This window comes from Lissotriton helveticus, chromosome 8, assembly GCF_964261635.1.
Source record: "Lissotriton helveticus chromosome 8, aLisHel1.1, whole genome shotgun sequence".
Taxonomy (NCBI): domain Eukaryota; kingdom Metazoa; phylum Chordata; class Amphibia; order Caudata; family Salamandridae; genus Lissotriton; species Lissotriton helveticus.
Window position 1 is genome coordinate 1,651,967,352 of NC_136069.1, and position 16,654 is coordinate 1,651,984,005.

Genomic DNA, 16,654 nt, shown 5'->3' on the forward strand with positions numbered 1-16,654 from the left:
TCGACAATGGAATGAAAGACAATAACAGCACATACAGAAACACACATTAGTGAAAAGACAGCATAAAAAGAAGGTAACAGTGAAAAAACCCCAGAAGGCATAGGAGGCCAGTGTGGCACCAGACAAGGAAAAAAATAATTACTGTTCGTAACTGCAAATTCTCAGGCAATTAGAAGTTCTTAATACTAAGCTGACCACTTTACAGCAGCAACTAGTATAACTGATATGGAAAAGAAGGCGTACAGAACCACAATGACATTTCAATAAGACCGGTTTCATCAGAACACTTTAAATAAACCTGTAGCCTTGCAGTGCTAGGATGGGGGGTTTAAAAGGAAACAGGGGTTACCCAACCATGGCAGAAGGTAGACAGCCTGAAGGGTTCAGGAAGCAGCCACCCTGAAGAGGTAGGTAGCATTGACCCTGAAGTGGCCAAATGGCGAGATCTGTGAAGGGAGCATTACTAGAAGACTCTGAAGTGGCCATGAGGGGAGGACCGAGAAGGGTCTAGGGGCTTTCACCCGGTTCCTCTATATGGTCTCAGAACTCAGAGACTTGCTATAGCCTTATAATGTACGGCAGGGGTATTTTATCGCATATATATCACCGCCTTGTCCACATTTGGAGAGGGGTCATGAATATTCTTTCCAGCCTGAACTTTCTACTGTAAGAAATTGGCCGACAATGCCTTTCAAGAATGTAATTTATTGATTAATGGATCAGACAAAAGCGGAGCACGACATCAAGAAGGATAATGTTACTTACCCAGTACGCATCTGTTCTTGGCATGTAGAGCTGTAGATACACATGCTTTGCATACTCCTGCCATCTAGTGTTTGGTCCGGATGTTTGCAAGTTGTTTTTCTTTGAAGAAGTCTTTCCTACTCACGAGGTAGGGAGGCGTCCTCCTTTCAGTGATAGTGCGCATGGGCATCACCTCCATTGTTAGATTGTTTTCCCGCAAGAGGGTGAGAATGGAGTAAGGAAGTGTAGTATATAGATGTCCATGCGTATAAATGTAGAATGAAGAACTGCAACAACCACAGGTACCCGGAGAGGTGGTGGGTGAATGTGAATCTACAGCTCTACATGCCAACAACAGATGCTTACTGGGTAAGTAACATTATCCGTTCGAGGCATGTGTGCTGTAGATACACATGCTTTGCATAGACTACAAAGCAGTATACTGCCAAAGCGGTGGCTAACCTGTAGGTGCAGCAGTTGTTTGGAACAGTGTTTTAAGTACTGAATGCGCTACATTAGCTTGTTGACGTGCTAACACATCTACACAATAGTGTTTGGTAAATGTGTGTGGTATAGACCATGTAGCTGCCTTACACAGGTCAGTTAGCTGAATGTTACCTAAATAGGCCACAGAAGCCCCTATTTTGCGAGTGGAATGCATTCTAGGGGGTACAGTTAAAGTTCTTTTAGCTTTAGCATAGCATGTTTGAATGCATTTAACAATCAATCCGGCAATACTAGATTTAGAGATAGGATTGCCTTTGTGAGGTGGAGAAAATGCAACAGTTTTGCGAAAGTCATATGTCCTCTCTATGTAGTACAATAAAGCTCTTAACATCAAGCGTGTGAAGAGCGCCTTCTGCTACAGAATCAGGTTGAGGAAAGAAAACTGGTAACTTAACCGATTGGTTTATGCGAAAGGCAGAAACAACTTTGGGAAGGAACTTAGGGATGGTGCGGAGAACTATCCTGTCTTTGTGTAGCTGAAAGAAGGGTGCTTCTAAAGTTAATGATTGTAGCTCAACAACTATACTCAGTGATGTGATGGCAATGAGGAAATCAACTTTCCATGAGAAGAATTTCAAAGGGCACTTGAGCAATGGTTCTAAAGGTGGACACATGAGCCTTGTGAGAACAATGTTGAGATTCCAAACTAGGGCAGGAGGAATCCGAGGTGGTATTACTTTTTTTAAGCCTCAATGAAACTCTGAATAGTGACAGATGTTGCCTATTTTCTAAGTAGGCAGCTACTGCTGCAAGGTGCAAACAAATAGACGTATATGCCAGTCCTGTTCGCAGTAAATGTAACAGGTAACAGATGTTTTGTATAGAAGCATCTAAAGCATTGATTTTGTAATTGAAGTATAAAACAAATCTTTTTCATGTTGCTGCATAGCAAGCTCCGGTGGTAGGCCTTCTTGCTTCTTTTAGAATACTCATACAGTCTGGTGGTAAGTTTAAATAACCAAAGTCTATGACTTCAGTACCTAGTATTCGCATACTTGACATCCAATGACATTAGGCCGGCAGTCCATGTATCAATCGTCTTTCTTAATTATCTCTGTGGACTCCTCTCTTCATGTAGTCGGCACATTTCACCCAATCAATTACCAGTCTCTTCAGGATTTTACAAGGGAGTGTGAATCGCTTAAGTCGTCCCTGGATGTTAACAATCTTCCCTCAAGTTTGTGGGCTTTCTTATTGTCAATCATAATCTCTCCAAACCAAGAAGCTAATAAACGCAAGCTACTTCACTTAGATCCATTAAGTCAGATTGGAAGTAAGACCGTGTAGGAGTGCTGGCAGTCTAGTGCCTCAGCGAAGGGAGAAAGGCATACCTTGTCCCCTGGTCTCACCTTACACTCCAAAGAAGGACGCATTCCATGATCTTCAAGTACGTGCAGCTGGTATCAGTCCACAGGAGAGGGTATAGTTCCAGGAAGCACATGGATGACGGTGGGCATAGTAACCCGTGTGCAGGTACATTAAAAGAGTGACTCTGAGAGCACAGAGTCTAAGTATGGAAGTATCAATCCGGCGTATTGTGTCCCACTGTGGTGTCTTCACATATGCAGCAGAGTGACCAGGTTTGAAGATCTCACTTCAGTTGCGTGTCCACATGTGGAGATCTCACCTGGAGAACTGTCTCCTTCTAAGGTGGTCTCATCTGATGGATAAAAGTCCCCAGATGTGGCTACATTTGGAGTATTGTGAACCATTCCAAAGACTACACCGAGTACTGTGCCCAACTCTGAAGGCCACACTTGGTGTGTAATGTCCATTTCGGAGGTATCACAGACAGGATTTGTTCTGCTCAAAAGGCCACTGCTGAAATATTATACACCGTTCTCAAGACTCCATCTGAAGTACTTTGTCCATGTCTAGCGACCTGACCATGAATTGAATGTGAGGTTTTGAGGGACGTCTGCTGTAACCGAGCTGCATCTTGGATGAAACTTAAACAGCACTGTGACACTGAAGACAGAACTATGTGCTACTTGAGGATAATTTAGATATAAGCAGGTAATGTTTCCAAGGGGTGCAATAAAAAGCTGCCATTGAATTACCGGTGGTACAAATTGTTATTTTCTAGCATTTGGATTGGTTTTGTAAACTGGCACATCATTTTCAGATTAATACATAAGTGTATTAACCACTGCAGTGGACAAATAGTCATCAGTACCGTTTCAGAAGCAAAAGTATTAAAAAATTGAATATGATTCACTTTAGAATACTTTTTGTAGCAGATTGCTGTTAGCGAACATGCACCTACTCCATGACGTACATCGAAAATTATACTACTGCAGACCACCACGTGCCTACTTAAATACAACTATACAATACATTTGTAAAGCGCACAGTTACTTAAAAAGGTGTCCCGGCACTAGCGAAAAAATTTCCAAGTAGTTCAAAGCCAGAAACTGGCTTAGGAGAAGGTTATCGCAGAGTCAAAAAGAAGCATTATAAGCTTTTTCCTGATAACCATTTCAGTTGGAAAACTTCTCAAGGCCAGGGGTAAGCTTTTCCACAGCCTAGCTGCCAGGTAGGCAAAGGAACAACCACTACTTCTGGATTTAGCAATATGAGGGGTTTGAAACAAATTAAGGTTTTTATAACTAAGGGCTCGCACCTGGGAGGATAGTTTGAACAGGCGCCCAAGAGCGAGAGGTCCCCTAGAGTTGGAAATCTTGAAAGCAAAAGTGAGGGCCTTAAGCTCGATCCTTCGATTGATCGGTAGCCAGTATAGCTGATGCAAATGATTTGAGATGGAGCACCAGGGAGGGAGTCTAAGGATCAATCAGGCAAGCAGCGTTTTGAATAATCTGAAGACGCTGCAACTATACACCACTACATTCATAAACATCCAGATGTATTATCAAATTCACCGCTCATACTACCCTCCAGTACACCACAGCCTACCTTCATATATGCCATCACCCTCTAGAAGTCTTCCACTCCATATACATTTACCAACTAGCCATATTCTAGTCCTTTAAATTGCATAATGCAGTTAAGTTATTTCATCTAATTTGGCCAATTACTACATTTCTTTGCTTTGTGAAGGCCTTGAAACGACTGCCCAGGTTGTTGGTGCCACGATGAAGAATATGTTCTGTGTGAGGGACCCTTGCATCACTGCTGCGTCATTTGAGTTTGTGAGGCTTGACAGACTTTCTGTTGCTACACTTGACTTTGTGAACGCTTCCCATCAATGTTCTAGAGAAAAGGATCCAGCAAACCACAGCACTGTCTATATTCTGTTTCAGTATAAATCATGGATGACCCATTATTTAATTTGCCACATTTCTTTGGCCATATCTGGAGTAAGGTTTAAAAAGCACAAGTTTTCTTATTTTTATTCCCCGTATGGTGACTGACCATAGGTGAAGAGGGTTTGAGGTAGATCTTACACCAAAGACACCCAATATAAAACTTTCAACTAGCCACATACGGTGGAAAAAAACTGTTCTCCAATTGAAGAATCCTCTTAAACAAGGAAATTCCTGGCTAAATTATTTGGACTTCGACAAGTAAGATCAACAATTTAATCTCAAGTGGGTGAAGAGGTGGGGATGTAGAGGCACATCTACTGTTGGAAGACTGAGATGAGAAAAATTCTATTCAAAACAAACCTTCTTAATATAATAATGTGTACATATACTCTGCAATATGGCGTAAATGTGTATAAAATTCAATCTGGAAAACTGATAGCTAGAGAAAAAAATCATCTGCAGAATTACAAATTTAGAGCTGTTCTCCCAAGTGGTGTTATAATGCGGATAAATATTTAGGGTTCCCAAGGCAGCGCTCAGCTGAGCAGTACTAAAACACACAGAATGGGACACATTTTGTCCATTACTGTTTCACACTTTGTACCCTTGAAATGTAGTACTGCACCTCCCTCCATTATTTGCTTCTAAGACACAGACATTGACTGAATTGTTTGTGTACAGGCGGCTGCAGAATGAAAGTGTAAGACGAGGAGCAGAGATAGGGCTAACTTGTTATCAGGGATGGGGTTGAGAAGGAATTAGAGGGGATTTTAACGGCAAGTTGGGATAGAAGCTGATGAATGCCAAGGGACAGTGTTCGGCTGCAGCAAGAGGGTGACTAAGGAGGTGGGGATGCAAAAGAAGCACGGTTAAGAGGCTCATCGATGCACCTGCCCCAATGAGCCTGGCAAGGGCAGTCTCATTTCCCATCATGCTCCACTCCCCCCCACCATCAATGAGGCCCTACAATAACACAGAATTACTTAAGGGATATCGGTGGGTTTCACAAGTGAATGGTACTACTATGAGGGGCGAGAGGACAGAAGGAGTTTTGTGGCTTAACGGGATGGAGTGAAGGCATCTTGGCACTGCCTACTACACTCTTGGTTACTTTGTTGCAGACTTCCCTACTCACAACAGGGAGCAGATTAGGACCTAAAAAGTCACACAGTAAAGGGCGATTGGAATACATCAGACATGCGCTTGGTTTAGGTCCAAGACGCGGTATGTGATCACAGTCTCACCTCCCCCCAGCCACCTACGGGATCCTGAAGATTCTGCTTGTGGTAAGACAGCTGGCGAATGCAATTGTTAACTGCTACACTGCTCCTTCCTGGAGCCAGCTCCTCCTCGGTCATCTCCACCCATCCAAGAGAGCAGACAGCAAAGCACTAGGCATAAAGAAAACAAATTACAGCTCATGATGAAATCATCTTTATAAACTAAGAAGCGTTAATGTACACATTCTATAGACTGTAGCAAACTGCACTGGTACCTAGAGAGTACCCTCAAATAATGCTAGGAAAACTTACTTACCTTCAGCAATGCCTTATCTGGTAGAGACATGATCTAGCCGCAGGTTCCTTACCTTTGAATTTCCCAGGCATCAGACTGGATTCAGAAGATTTTTCTTCGAGCATACCCCTGCGCACTGGTAGGTGGCGTTGGTCGACTCCACGTGGCATTGAAGTAGTCGTCCCGCGTCGGTAGTGACATCCGTGTCACCTATATAGGTGCAACCCCGGCCCACTTACAATACTTACTTTTGATTATTTTCCACACCAGATGCAGAGCCATTTAGTGAGCTGACAGAGGTGTGTACTGAAAAGCTAGGGCCCTGAAATGGAACAGCCCTGACTCTATAAACTTGACCGCAATGTGAGGAGGATGGGTGGGTGGGTTAGGAATCTGTGGCTAGATCATGTCTTTACCAGAGAAGGTGTTAGCAAAGGTAAGTGACTTGACCATCTGATAGAGACATCTAGCTGCAGATCCTTACCTTTGAATGTATTCATAAGCAATACCATCTCCGGAGGAAGGACTGCGGACAAGTTAGACCAGGAGTTCATGCTGGACAGAGCGCCCATAAAGGCCGTCCCTGACTGTCCAGGCAGCAATGCTTGATAAACGTGTGCAGGGATGTCCACATTGCTGCCTGACAAACGTCGAGGACTGGAATTCTACATAGCAACGTCGTGGTAGCAGCCTTAGCTCTGGTAGAGTGAGCCCATAAGCCTTCAGGAAGCTGCTTTTTGGCCTGAGTGTAGCAAATTTTGATGCAGAGACCTACCCATCACAAGAGAGTCTGCACCGCACGGCCTTAATTCGTTCCAACGTACCCTACAATGAGTTGGTCGTCCACCCAGACCACTTTTGTGCAGTCAAGGTAGAGCAACAACGCTCTTTTAGGAACAAGACGGAGTCGGTCCTCTTCCTTGGAGGGGTAGGGAGGAGCATAGAGAGTGGGCAAGGTGGCAGATTGCCCCACATGGAATGGAGTTAATCAGTGCTTTAAATGGGCCGGAAGCTGGACAAGGAGAGTACCGGTACTCATGGGGGCCTTGCCTAGACACAGGAGGGGATCCTCATTTTCTCATGGCTCTGCAGCACTTTTAACACGACAGCTCTGATTCTGCAATCCTGAGCTGAGTTGCGCAGGAGCGCCAGAACAGCAGCTCTTGTCATCAGGACACAGCAATCTTTTTGTGCTTCTCTGCAACTCTTCCAGCAGCATGGGGCAGCAGGGGGTTTTGTTTACCCTTTGATGCTGCACAGTAGGAGTTGAGAGACCACCATGAAACGAATGGACGAGGGCGTGGAGGCGCATTCTTCCGGGCAGTACATATTTTTAGCAAGCCATTGTTTTAAATGACTGTAGATGTTAGTTTGTCAGCAATTTAAATTAGGCATTTTTACTTGAATGTGAATTCCTGCCCTTGCCGCCAATTTTACGATTACCCTCTGTAGGAAGGTGGCTACCGGACTATGGTTACCCCAGATTTTTTGCCTTGTGTTTAGCTGGTTTTTGACTTAGTTGACCTGGTTCCCTGCTAATCAGGGCCCCAGGCTATCTGCTCTCTCTGTAAAATGGATTCCATGTACCCTAGGTACATACCACAATTGGAAATGGACTCCTGGTCAGCCCCTGTACCATGCACTATAGGTGCCCAGGGCATAGGTGCCACCAAGGCCTACCAGGGGCTGCAGCATATATTTTGCCACCCCTGGCTGGTTCTTAAATTGACACAACTGGCTGATCCCTCAGCTGGGGTAAGGTGGTGTAATCACCCCTTGCTTAGATATAGTATACCTATAGCTAAACCTATATCTGGACACATATAAACCTGTGAGCCACTCCTATGGAAGGCCTCATCAATCCTGGAGGCAGAGTGCGTGGTTTAATGTGAGATGGAGCTCTAGCATGAGCTGAGCCTGTCTGCAGCTGTCGGGAACAACTCCCTAAGCTGTTTCAGGATAATGCCATACCATATACCCTTAAGTGCATTATAATCCTTGCGGTTATATAGCAACTTTGGTTTGGCTTTATCAAAACATGTCGTGTAAGGTGTCATACGATTTGGAATACTATCCCCTCGCCAGTTCTGGCGACGGGGATAGCATTCCACCCCTCTAGAGGGGTAAGACATGTTACTTTACTTAAATGCGGTTCATTTCTAAAAGGACCTTGGATCCACAAAATGGATGCCTCTGCCACAGACACGAGTCTGACCCCCTGAAGCTGACCGAAACTCAGCCCAAGGGGCCTGGACAAAGGGTTTCCTGTCGCAGGGAGGTGTTACACCCCCCCAGACAGGAGATAGTGGATTGTAGCAGGGAGGTTTGAAAGAAACCAGACACTGCATGGGGAGCACAAGGCTGCCCCTTGCATAATCCGGCCAAACCGGTTCTGGGGCACTCCAGCCCTCGTGCCAGGGCGGCCTGGATCAAAGGAAGGGGGTGTATCCACCCACTTTCTGGGTCCCACCCATAGGAGGGGACCTAGCAGGTAATCCAGCCCCCAAAATTAGTATAAGACTGGGAGCAGTGCCAATGCACTTCAGATTATCCTGATGAAACATAAGAAACGAAACTCTGGACCCTTCGACATCCTACTCGACGTAGAAGACTGAAGAATCTCCCTTGTGGTCAAGGAGTGACCACCCTGTGCAAACAGGCACCATCCAGCCATCGACGTCTGCTTTGTTGCAGTTCCCGCCGGAACTCGAGGGACAGAGATCGACGAGATCAAGCTTGCCTGCCTTCTAACAGCCCGATCCACAGTCCCTGCAGAGCTGAGACCCGTGGAGGCGACCGGAAGCATGGGGCACGCCATCTTGGAAAGACCACGAGACGCTGACCGTGCAGCCCCCGAGTGACTCTCGAAGCTGTACAACGGGGTTTGAGAAGCCCCAACCCTGAGCCACTCTTGCACCGAAGTTCACCCCTCTACACTCGACGAGTGCTGCGTGGGGCCCTTCTGCTTCTTTTGGCTCAATGCGTTGGCCCGGTCACTTGCCAGCTGGCTTGTGGCCCCTGTGCCGACGAAACTTGAAATTCGACTTGCGATTCTGGTTGCTCCAGATTTGCACCAGCTCCCCTGAAAAGGAGCCCCCACTCTGACCCTCCTGGTTCGAGTGAGAAGCAATCTCCCGGTTCCGCGTGGATTGCTTTTGCCAAGTGTTGTTGCTCCAATCTTGAAGCCGACAGCGCCGACGGCGAGAGCCTGCGTGGGACAGATCTTGACGTGCTCCTGGACTTCGTAGATGCCCCAGAGCCCACGTGACAGCGGAGAGAAGCTCCTCGACAACCACCTGATTGCGCCCGACATTGCCTGGTTCCGTCCTGGTTCCACCCTGGTCACTGCTGAGTGACCCAGACTCTGTCCCCTCTGCTTTCAGGTACTTTTCGACTTGAGTCCACCCTTGGACTCCACCGGACACTTCTCTTTCACCCTGCCTGCAGCCCTTTCAGCTCCAAGCACCAAGAGCCTGCGTGACGAAACCCGACTCAACTTCGACCCTGTGCACCCGCTTCCTGTGGGTGAGGTAACATTGCAACGCCGGTGTTCCCACACTGGTACACACCTCTAGGGTCTGTGTCTTAAGTTTTGTTCCTCTAGGTTCAGCGGAAGTGTCCTTTAACTCTAACTTTGTAACCTTTACGCACCATTGGTTAACATTGATGCATGCGTGCACTTTCTGCACTGCACCCGAATCCCGCGGGCTTTTCCCGACTTCAGCATTGCTTGTCCCGACTGCTCCCAGCGATTCCCTAGGCCCTAGGCCTAACCACTGTTCGATTGGTATCTCTTATACCACTTGTTTAGTATATGGTCTGAGTGGCCCCTCGCCCTCATCCATATTTGTGCAACTTTGTATGTTATACTGTGCTTTTGATTTAACGCTTGTGCCCCTTTATTCATAAAGAATACTGGGGGTTGTTTTTAGTAATAAATACATATATTTTTATAATATATACTTGTGTGGTGTCCTTTCATTTGATATTACAGGATTGTATGTGGTAAAACAGCTCGCTTAACACGACCTCTTAAGTTAAACCTTTAGACTGCTTAGTCCATGCTACCCCTAGGATAGCTTGTCTAATAAGGTTGACTTACAACCAGACACCATAAGGGATTGTTTGGTCTGATAACAGGTGGTTCCAGAATTGGAAACATCACCTATCAGGCCAACTTCTCACATTCGAGGACTGGAATTCTACATAGCAACGTCGTGGTAGCAGCATTAGCTCTGGTAGAGTGAGCCCATAAGCCTTCAGGAAGCTGCTTTTTGGCCTGAGTGTAGCAAATGTTGATGCAGAGACCTACCCATCACAAGAGAGTCTGCACCGCACGGCCTTAATTCGTTCCAATGTACCCTACAATGAGTTGGTCGTCCACCCAGACCACTTTTGTGCAGTCAAGGTAGAGCAACAACGCTCTTTTAGGAACAAGACGGAGTCGGTCCTCTTCCTTGGAGGGGTAGGGAGGAGCATAGAGAGTGGGCAAGGTGGCAGATTGCCCCACATGGAATGGAGTTAATCAGTGCTTTAAATGGGCCGGAAGCTGGACATGGAGAGTACCGGTACTCATGGGGGCCTTGCCTAGACACAGGAGGGTATCCTCATTTTCTCATGCCTCTGCAGCACTTTTAACACGACCGCTCTGATTCTGCAATCCTGAGCTGAGTTGCACAGGAGCGCCAGAACAGCAGCTCTTGTCATCAGGACACAGCAATCTTTTTGTGCTTCTCTGCAACTCTTCCAGCAGCATGGGGCAGCAGGGGGTTTTGTTTACCCTTTGATGCTGCACAGTAGGAGTTGAGAGACCACCATGAAACGAATGGACGAGGGCGTGGAGGCGCATTCTTCAGGGCAGTACATATTTTTAGCAAGCCATTGTTTTAAATGACTGTAGATGTTAGTTTGTCAGCAATTTAAATTAGGCATTTTTACTTGAATGTGAATTCCTGCCCTTGCCGCCAATTTTACGATTACCCTCAAACAACTTAAAGGCAACACAATTATTTTGGGGTTTGGTGCATTTAAACCGCTTGTTTCGTATGGGAAACCATGTTCAATCCAAAAGCGACAGGTAGCTCCATGGAATGCTTTAGACTTTCAGACAATTCTAGATTTTAGCTGGCAATGCTTTTGGCATGCTGGGACTCGCAGTTCTCCTTTCTCATTATACGTTAGGGTTTCTAAAAATTCCAGCAAGCAAAGCTTTGATGGCAAAATGCCGAGATGGTTTTGAACATACCCTTATTATTTATTATTAGGGCCATAACCATAGGATAGGTACTTCCGACTTTTTTACTTTGCACTTGGATTTCTTGCATATAAAGTTTGGAAAGTTAGGAGGCTGTGAGCATCTTGATTTTTTTCTTTCTGAGGAAGTAGTTGAGGACTTGTAGGTCTTGGATAGGACAAAGGCCTTTGTCCTTTTTTGGAAACAGAAAGAAGCGGGAACAACCACAGCCAACGTCTGGAGGCGGAAGCCTCTCTATGGCTCCCTTGGCCAAGAGTCATGATCTCCTGAACAAAATGAGTTGATCCTCTGACAGCAGATCGAAAGATAGAGGCAGTGTCGAAGGGGAGGGAGTAGCCCCTTCGGACTATTTGGAGGACCCACCTGTCTGAGGTGATGGTCTGCCACTGGTGGAAGTGATGGCTGATCCTGCCACCAACTGGCTGCCCATGATCTGGAAGGGCCAGACTAGAAAGGTTTGGAGGCCGAAGCTGCAGCGGGGACTGGTGGTATGACTTGCCATTTGGATGCCCGACCCACGTGGTCAGAATGAGCTGCACAGAGGTTGTTGAACTTGCGCGCTCTTGTGCCTGGGATATGGCTGGTGCAGCTGAAAGCATCTTCTGTAACCACGAAAGGCAGGCAGGGGACATGTGACCACTGAGAGGCCCAAGGACTTGGCTGCAACCCGTAAATCCTTAAAGCACTCTAGCGCCATGTCTGCCTTGTCTCCGAAGAGATGGGTGCCATCAAAGGGCATGTCATAAGAGAGGTCTGAACATCCCCTGAAAAGCCAGAAGTCCTCAACCATGCACTGTGTCGAACAACCACTGTCTATTATATTGTACTGCCCAGAGAGTTGGTTGTGTCAAGACCACAATGAATGGCGAAGTTTGCTGCAACTCTCCTCTCTGATACTGCTTGGGAGAGAATGTCCTGGCCATCCTGTGGTATCTGTGGCAGCACTTGCGCGACTATTTCACACAGGGAGTGGAAATCACGGCCCAAAAGGCATGCAGTGTTCACTGACCGCAATGCAAGGCTGGCTGAAGAAAACCCTTTCTTACCACAACAGTCCAGCCTCTAATATTCCCTGTCCCTGGAAAGTAGAAGCTTGGATCACCAAGCTCTCGGGGGTAGGGTGGTTAGTGAGGACATTTGGGTCGGCCAGTGCAGGGTGATAGCGGCGGGCAATGGTCCTTTTCGCAGAAGCCCCTGTGCTGGGCTTGGACAGCTCAGTCAAAGCTTTCAAAGCCATGGTCCATCACTCAGAGCACAACTTCAAATCGTGGTTGCACTTCAGAGACACGAGGTGAGGGTCCGTCACTCACATGGCGAGGGAACAGGTGCTGCATGGTTTGAATGCAGACTTCTTGAACATGATAGGAAAACCTTATTATTATTATATTACTATTATTATCTACACACCAAAAAAAGTCGACAAAACGTCAAAAAAGCTTGCCAAAAAGTGACAAGGTAGCTCTTTTTTTCAGTTTTATATAGCACAAACTCGAGCTGAAAGCATCAAAGTGCTTAACATAAGCACCAATGGTATTACAGATAGACACATTCATATTAAGGTATGGGTAGATTAAGCGATTTGTCCAGAATCAAAGGATGTGGAGACTCCCGCAGAGACTTGAACCTGGTTCCCCAGCTTCAAAGTCAGCCGCACTAGCTGTATATGTGCAAAATTAGCGGATAGGTACATAATTAGGGGTGCTGAGGCAAATAAGTATTCAGGCACACACTTGGAGGAATTGAGGCAAACATGCACAGCTGAGACATGAGTATTTAGAAATACACATACTTTGCTGAGACATCGATGTAGACATACAAACTCAGACTAGTTAAGATATGCACACACCCAAAGCGGAGACATACAAAAATACATACATTGACATGCTTCACAGATCTATACTGGCTGGTGTGGGAAAAAAACAACTGATGGAAGCACACCAGGTGGTGCCTACATAGGTGGCGCGGACGTCACTTCTGGCATGGATGACTATGACGACACATGGAGTCGACCAACGTCACCTACGAGCAAGCAGGTTTATGCTCGATGAAAAATCTACCCAATCCAGTCTGAGGCATGGGAAATTCAAAGGTACGAAATCTGCAGGTAGAGGTCTCCATCAAATTCTAGAAATGTAAGTGATTATGGCCATGCCAGTGCACAGAATGAAAAATGCCAAGGGAACCGCAATCATTTAGGTTCTGAGTGGAATGTAATGGCAGTGTGTCCTTCACCATGACACCAGAGATAGACATTAGAGAATGAAGATTAATCTAGGATTCTCACTACAGGCATTCAGCTACGAGTAAGCAGTACAGTCACTCAATGGTACTCCGTGCAGTAATAAGAGCAGGGGTAGGTGAATGTGTGGGTTCAGTCTGTAAGTAGTAGTGAACCTGCAAGGGAAGCAGCCTGAACTCTCAAATGTTAGTTAGCAGAGTTGTACCACAAGGTGTTGAAAACCAATGGGAATAATCCTAGTGCTGCGAGATTCTCATACAAATGAATGCGATTCACAAAATACGCCCACGGGTCCTTGCCACAAGTCATTCTACTGTCTAGGAAACTAATATTGATTCTTAAATTGGATTTTGCCTAAAAAGTACTTTCTCGTTCCTGTTTATGAGTGATGGTAAATATATTTTTAGCTCTGTCAGGTGAAAAGAGAATAATCTCATTTTTTAGCATGTTCCAAGAGTTGGTAAAACAATGTTAATTTCCCTAACTGATGAGGCTTCGAATCTGTGATGAACCTTCATTAACGCCTTACCTGGAAGAAACTATCTAGCCGCAGATTTCTTACCTTAGAATTAGCACCAGGTGTCTAACTGGATCTGGAAGATTTCAGAGCAGTACCTCAGCGTGCCAGTTGGGGGGCGTTGTCAGCGTCAGAAGGGACATGTGAGGTACCTATATAGTCACCACCTCGGCACGTTGACGTCAGTTACTTTCGTGACTTTCCACACCATGAGTGCAGAGCTACTGTAAGCAGCGACCACTAGTGTGATAAACTTCGTCCCTTAAGAGGGTAATCATTATACCGTAATTGGTTAGCAGAGCAGGAAGGATAGGTGGGTCAGTAAGGAATCTGTGTCTAGATAGAGTCTTTACCGGATAACGCATTACAGAATGTAAGTAACTTGTTCTTCTGATAGAGACTTCTAGCTGCAGATTTCTTACCTTAGAATAGATACCAAGCAAAACATTTCCGAAGGTGGGGCTGCAAAGCCAATTAGACCAGAAGGTGCCTGTCACAATGAACCTGTCTGTCCAGACAGTAGTGTTTGGTGAACGTATAAAGTGAAGCCCATATTGCTGCCCAACAGATACCCAGGACTGGGACATCGTGAGATAATGTAGCAATCGCAGCCTTGGCCCGCAAGTCCTCAGGGGGGTTGCTTCTTGGGCAATCCTTTTCTGCCCTGCCTTCTTTTTTAGGTCTCGCGACCTATCGATGCGCGCATGCGCATCGAGCGGAGCGAGAATTCAAGCGGCGAAAACATCATGAAACCACCAGCTTTTTGCTGGCGTTTTCATGAAGTTCATGTGAACCACATGTTCAAACATGAACGTGCATCAGCCTCCCTCCATTTGCCGCACAGCACATCAAAGGGCTTCGCCCAGCGTGCGCTCTGCGGCTTCTCCTCCCCTAATTACGCCGCACACAGCCTTCCTTTCATTTCTCCTCCCCCTCCCCAGCCAGCTTCCCCAGGCCGTGTTCCCTCAGATATGCTATTGCATATCGTTTGCTACCTCTTGTATTTTGTTGCTCTTGATACTTGCACAACTGTCACTGTTGCCTCATGTAACGTAACGTTTGCTTTTGTAACATGCTCACTTGTAATTTTTGCTTCATGTATCACTACTGTTGTCCGCACTATATAAAAAAACGCCTCCCTCGCTCTTCTGCTGCCGCCATTGCCTTGGGCTCTCGCGCTCCTTTCTCCCTCTCTCCCGCTGCCTAGTCCTCCCACCCCCTCCCTCTCCAGCGCGCGCTCCACTCGCATCTGCCTGCTGCTCCCCCGCCCACCCCCCACCCAGCAATGCCGAGAAGCTTGTTTCCTCTAAGAACATATCGTTTGCTACCTCTTGTATTTTGTTTGCTCTTGATACTTGCACAACTGTCACTATTGTCTCATGTAACGTAACGTTTGCTTTTGTAACATGCTCACTTGTAATTTTTGCTTCATGTATCACTACTGTTGTCCTCGCTTTATAAAAACTGCTCCCTCGCTCTTCTGCCGCCGCCATCGCCTTGGGCTCTCGCGCTCCTTTCTCCCTCTCTCCCGCTGCCTAGTCCTCCCACCCCCTCCCTCTCCAGTGCGCGCTCCACTCGCATCTGCCTGCTGCTCCGACCCAGCAATGCCGAGAAGCTTGTTTCCTCTAAGAACATATCGTTTGCTACCTCTTGTATTTTGTTTGCTCTTGATACTTGCACAACTGTCACTATTGTCTCATGTAACGTAACGTTTGCTTTTGTAACATGCTCACTTGTAATTTTTGCTTCATGTATCACAACTGTTGTCCGCACTATATAACAAGCATTGGCATAGCCAATAGGTCTCGCTTGTGGGACCTTAGAAGTATTTAGTTTTGCAGCACAATATCCTTGTTGCATAATCGGATATTGTGCTGCAAAACTAAATACTTCTAAGGTCCCACAAGCGAGACCTATTGGCTATGCCAATGCTTGTTTTTGTTTGCACCCACATAACCCACGAAGAGTTGATCTCTACCCAGAATTCTTTTGTGCAGTTAAGGTAGAATGGCAGCGCTCTCGTTGGATCCTGATGGTGGAGTCTCTCCTCCTCTTTGGAGGGGTGAGGCAGAGAAAAGAAGGAAGGCAGGGTGATGTTCCGGACTACATGGAAAGGAGTCACAACCTTCAGAAGGAAGGAGGCACGCTTCCGAAGAACCAGCTTGTCAGGATATTAGGCGGCATAGGAAGGGTGCGTAGAGAGCCCTTTCATTTCGCTGACCCTCCTGGCCGATGTTATGGCCACTAAAAAAAGGCAGTTTTTAGTCAAGAGCCAAAGGGGGCAAATGCGCAGAGGCTTGAATCATCAGCACATGAGAAAGGTCTTGGAATCGTGGTCCCGTCCAAGCACCACAAGCACAACAAGTGGGGATTAGCCACCAACCTTTGCCTATGACATCCCCCACATTGTTTAAAACCAACCGGTTTCTTGGGTGATATATCTTCGCACAGGACAAAAATATCAACAAAATGATGACAAAAGATCGAAACAAGCCAGTTTAAAAGTGACTGAGGGGTAGCTCAGAGCAGATCAGCGCTATCTGGGGTGGAAAGGAAAGAACGGACGTCAGTGTGCCGAGATAGTACCTATTTAGGTATTACACGTGTCACTT

At 46.3% G+C, this 16,654-nt stretch overlaps 1 protein-coding gene across 5 annotated transcripts in view; it reads right to left on the reverse strand.

Annotated features, from left to right (window-relative positions):
- APBB1 (amyloid beta precursor protein binding family B member 1) overlaps window positions 1–16,654 on the reverse strand; it is a 295,415-nt gene that overhangs the window by 73,800 nt on the left and 204,961 nt on the right. For 4 of the 5 annotated variants that reach the window (XM_078658716.1, XM_078658720.1, XM_078658718.1 and 1 more), the window contains one exon: window positions 5,762–5,908. In XM_078658716.1, coding sequence (XP_078514842.1) covers window positions 5,762–5,908 — 147 coding nt within the window. The remainder of the gene's footprint in view (window positions 1–5,761; window positions 5,909–16,654) is intronic. The other variant, XM_078658717.1, reaches the window with a different exon arrangement.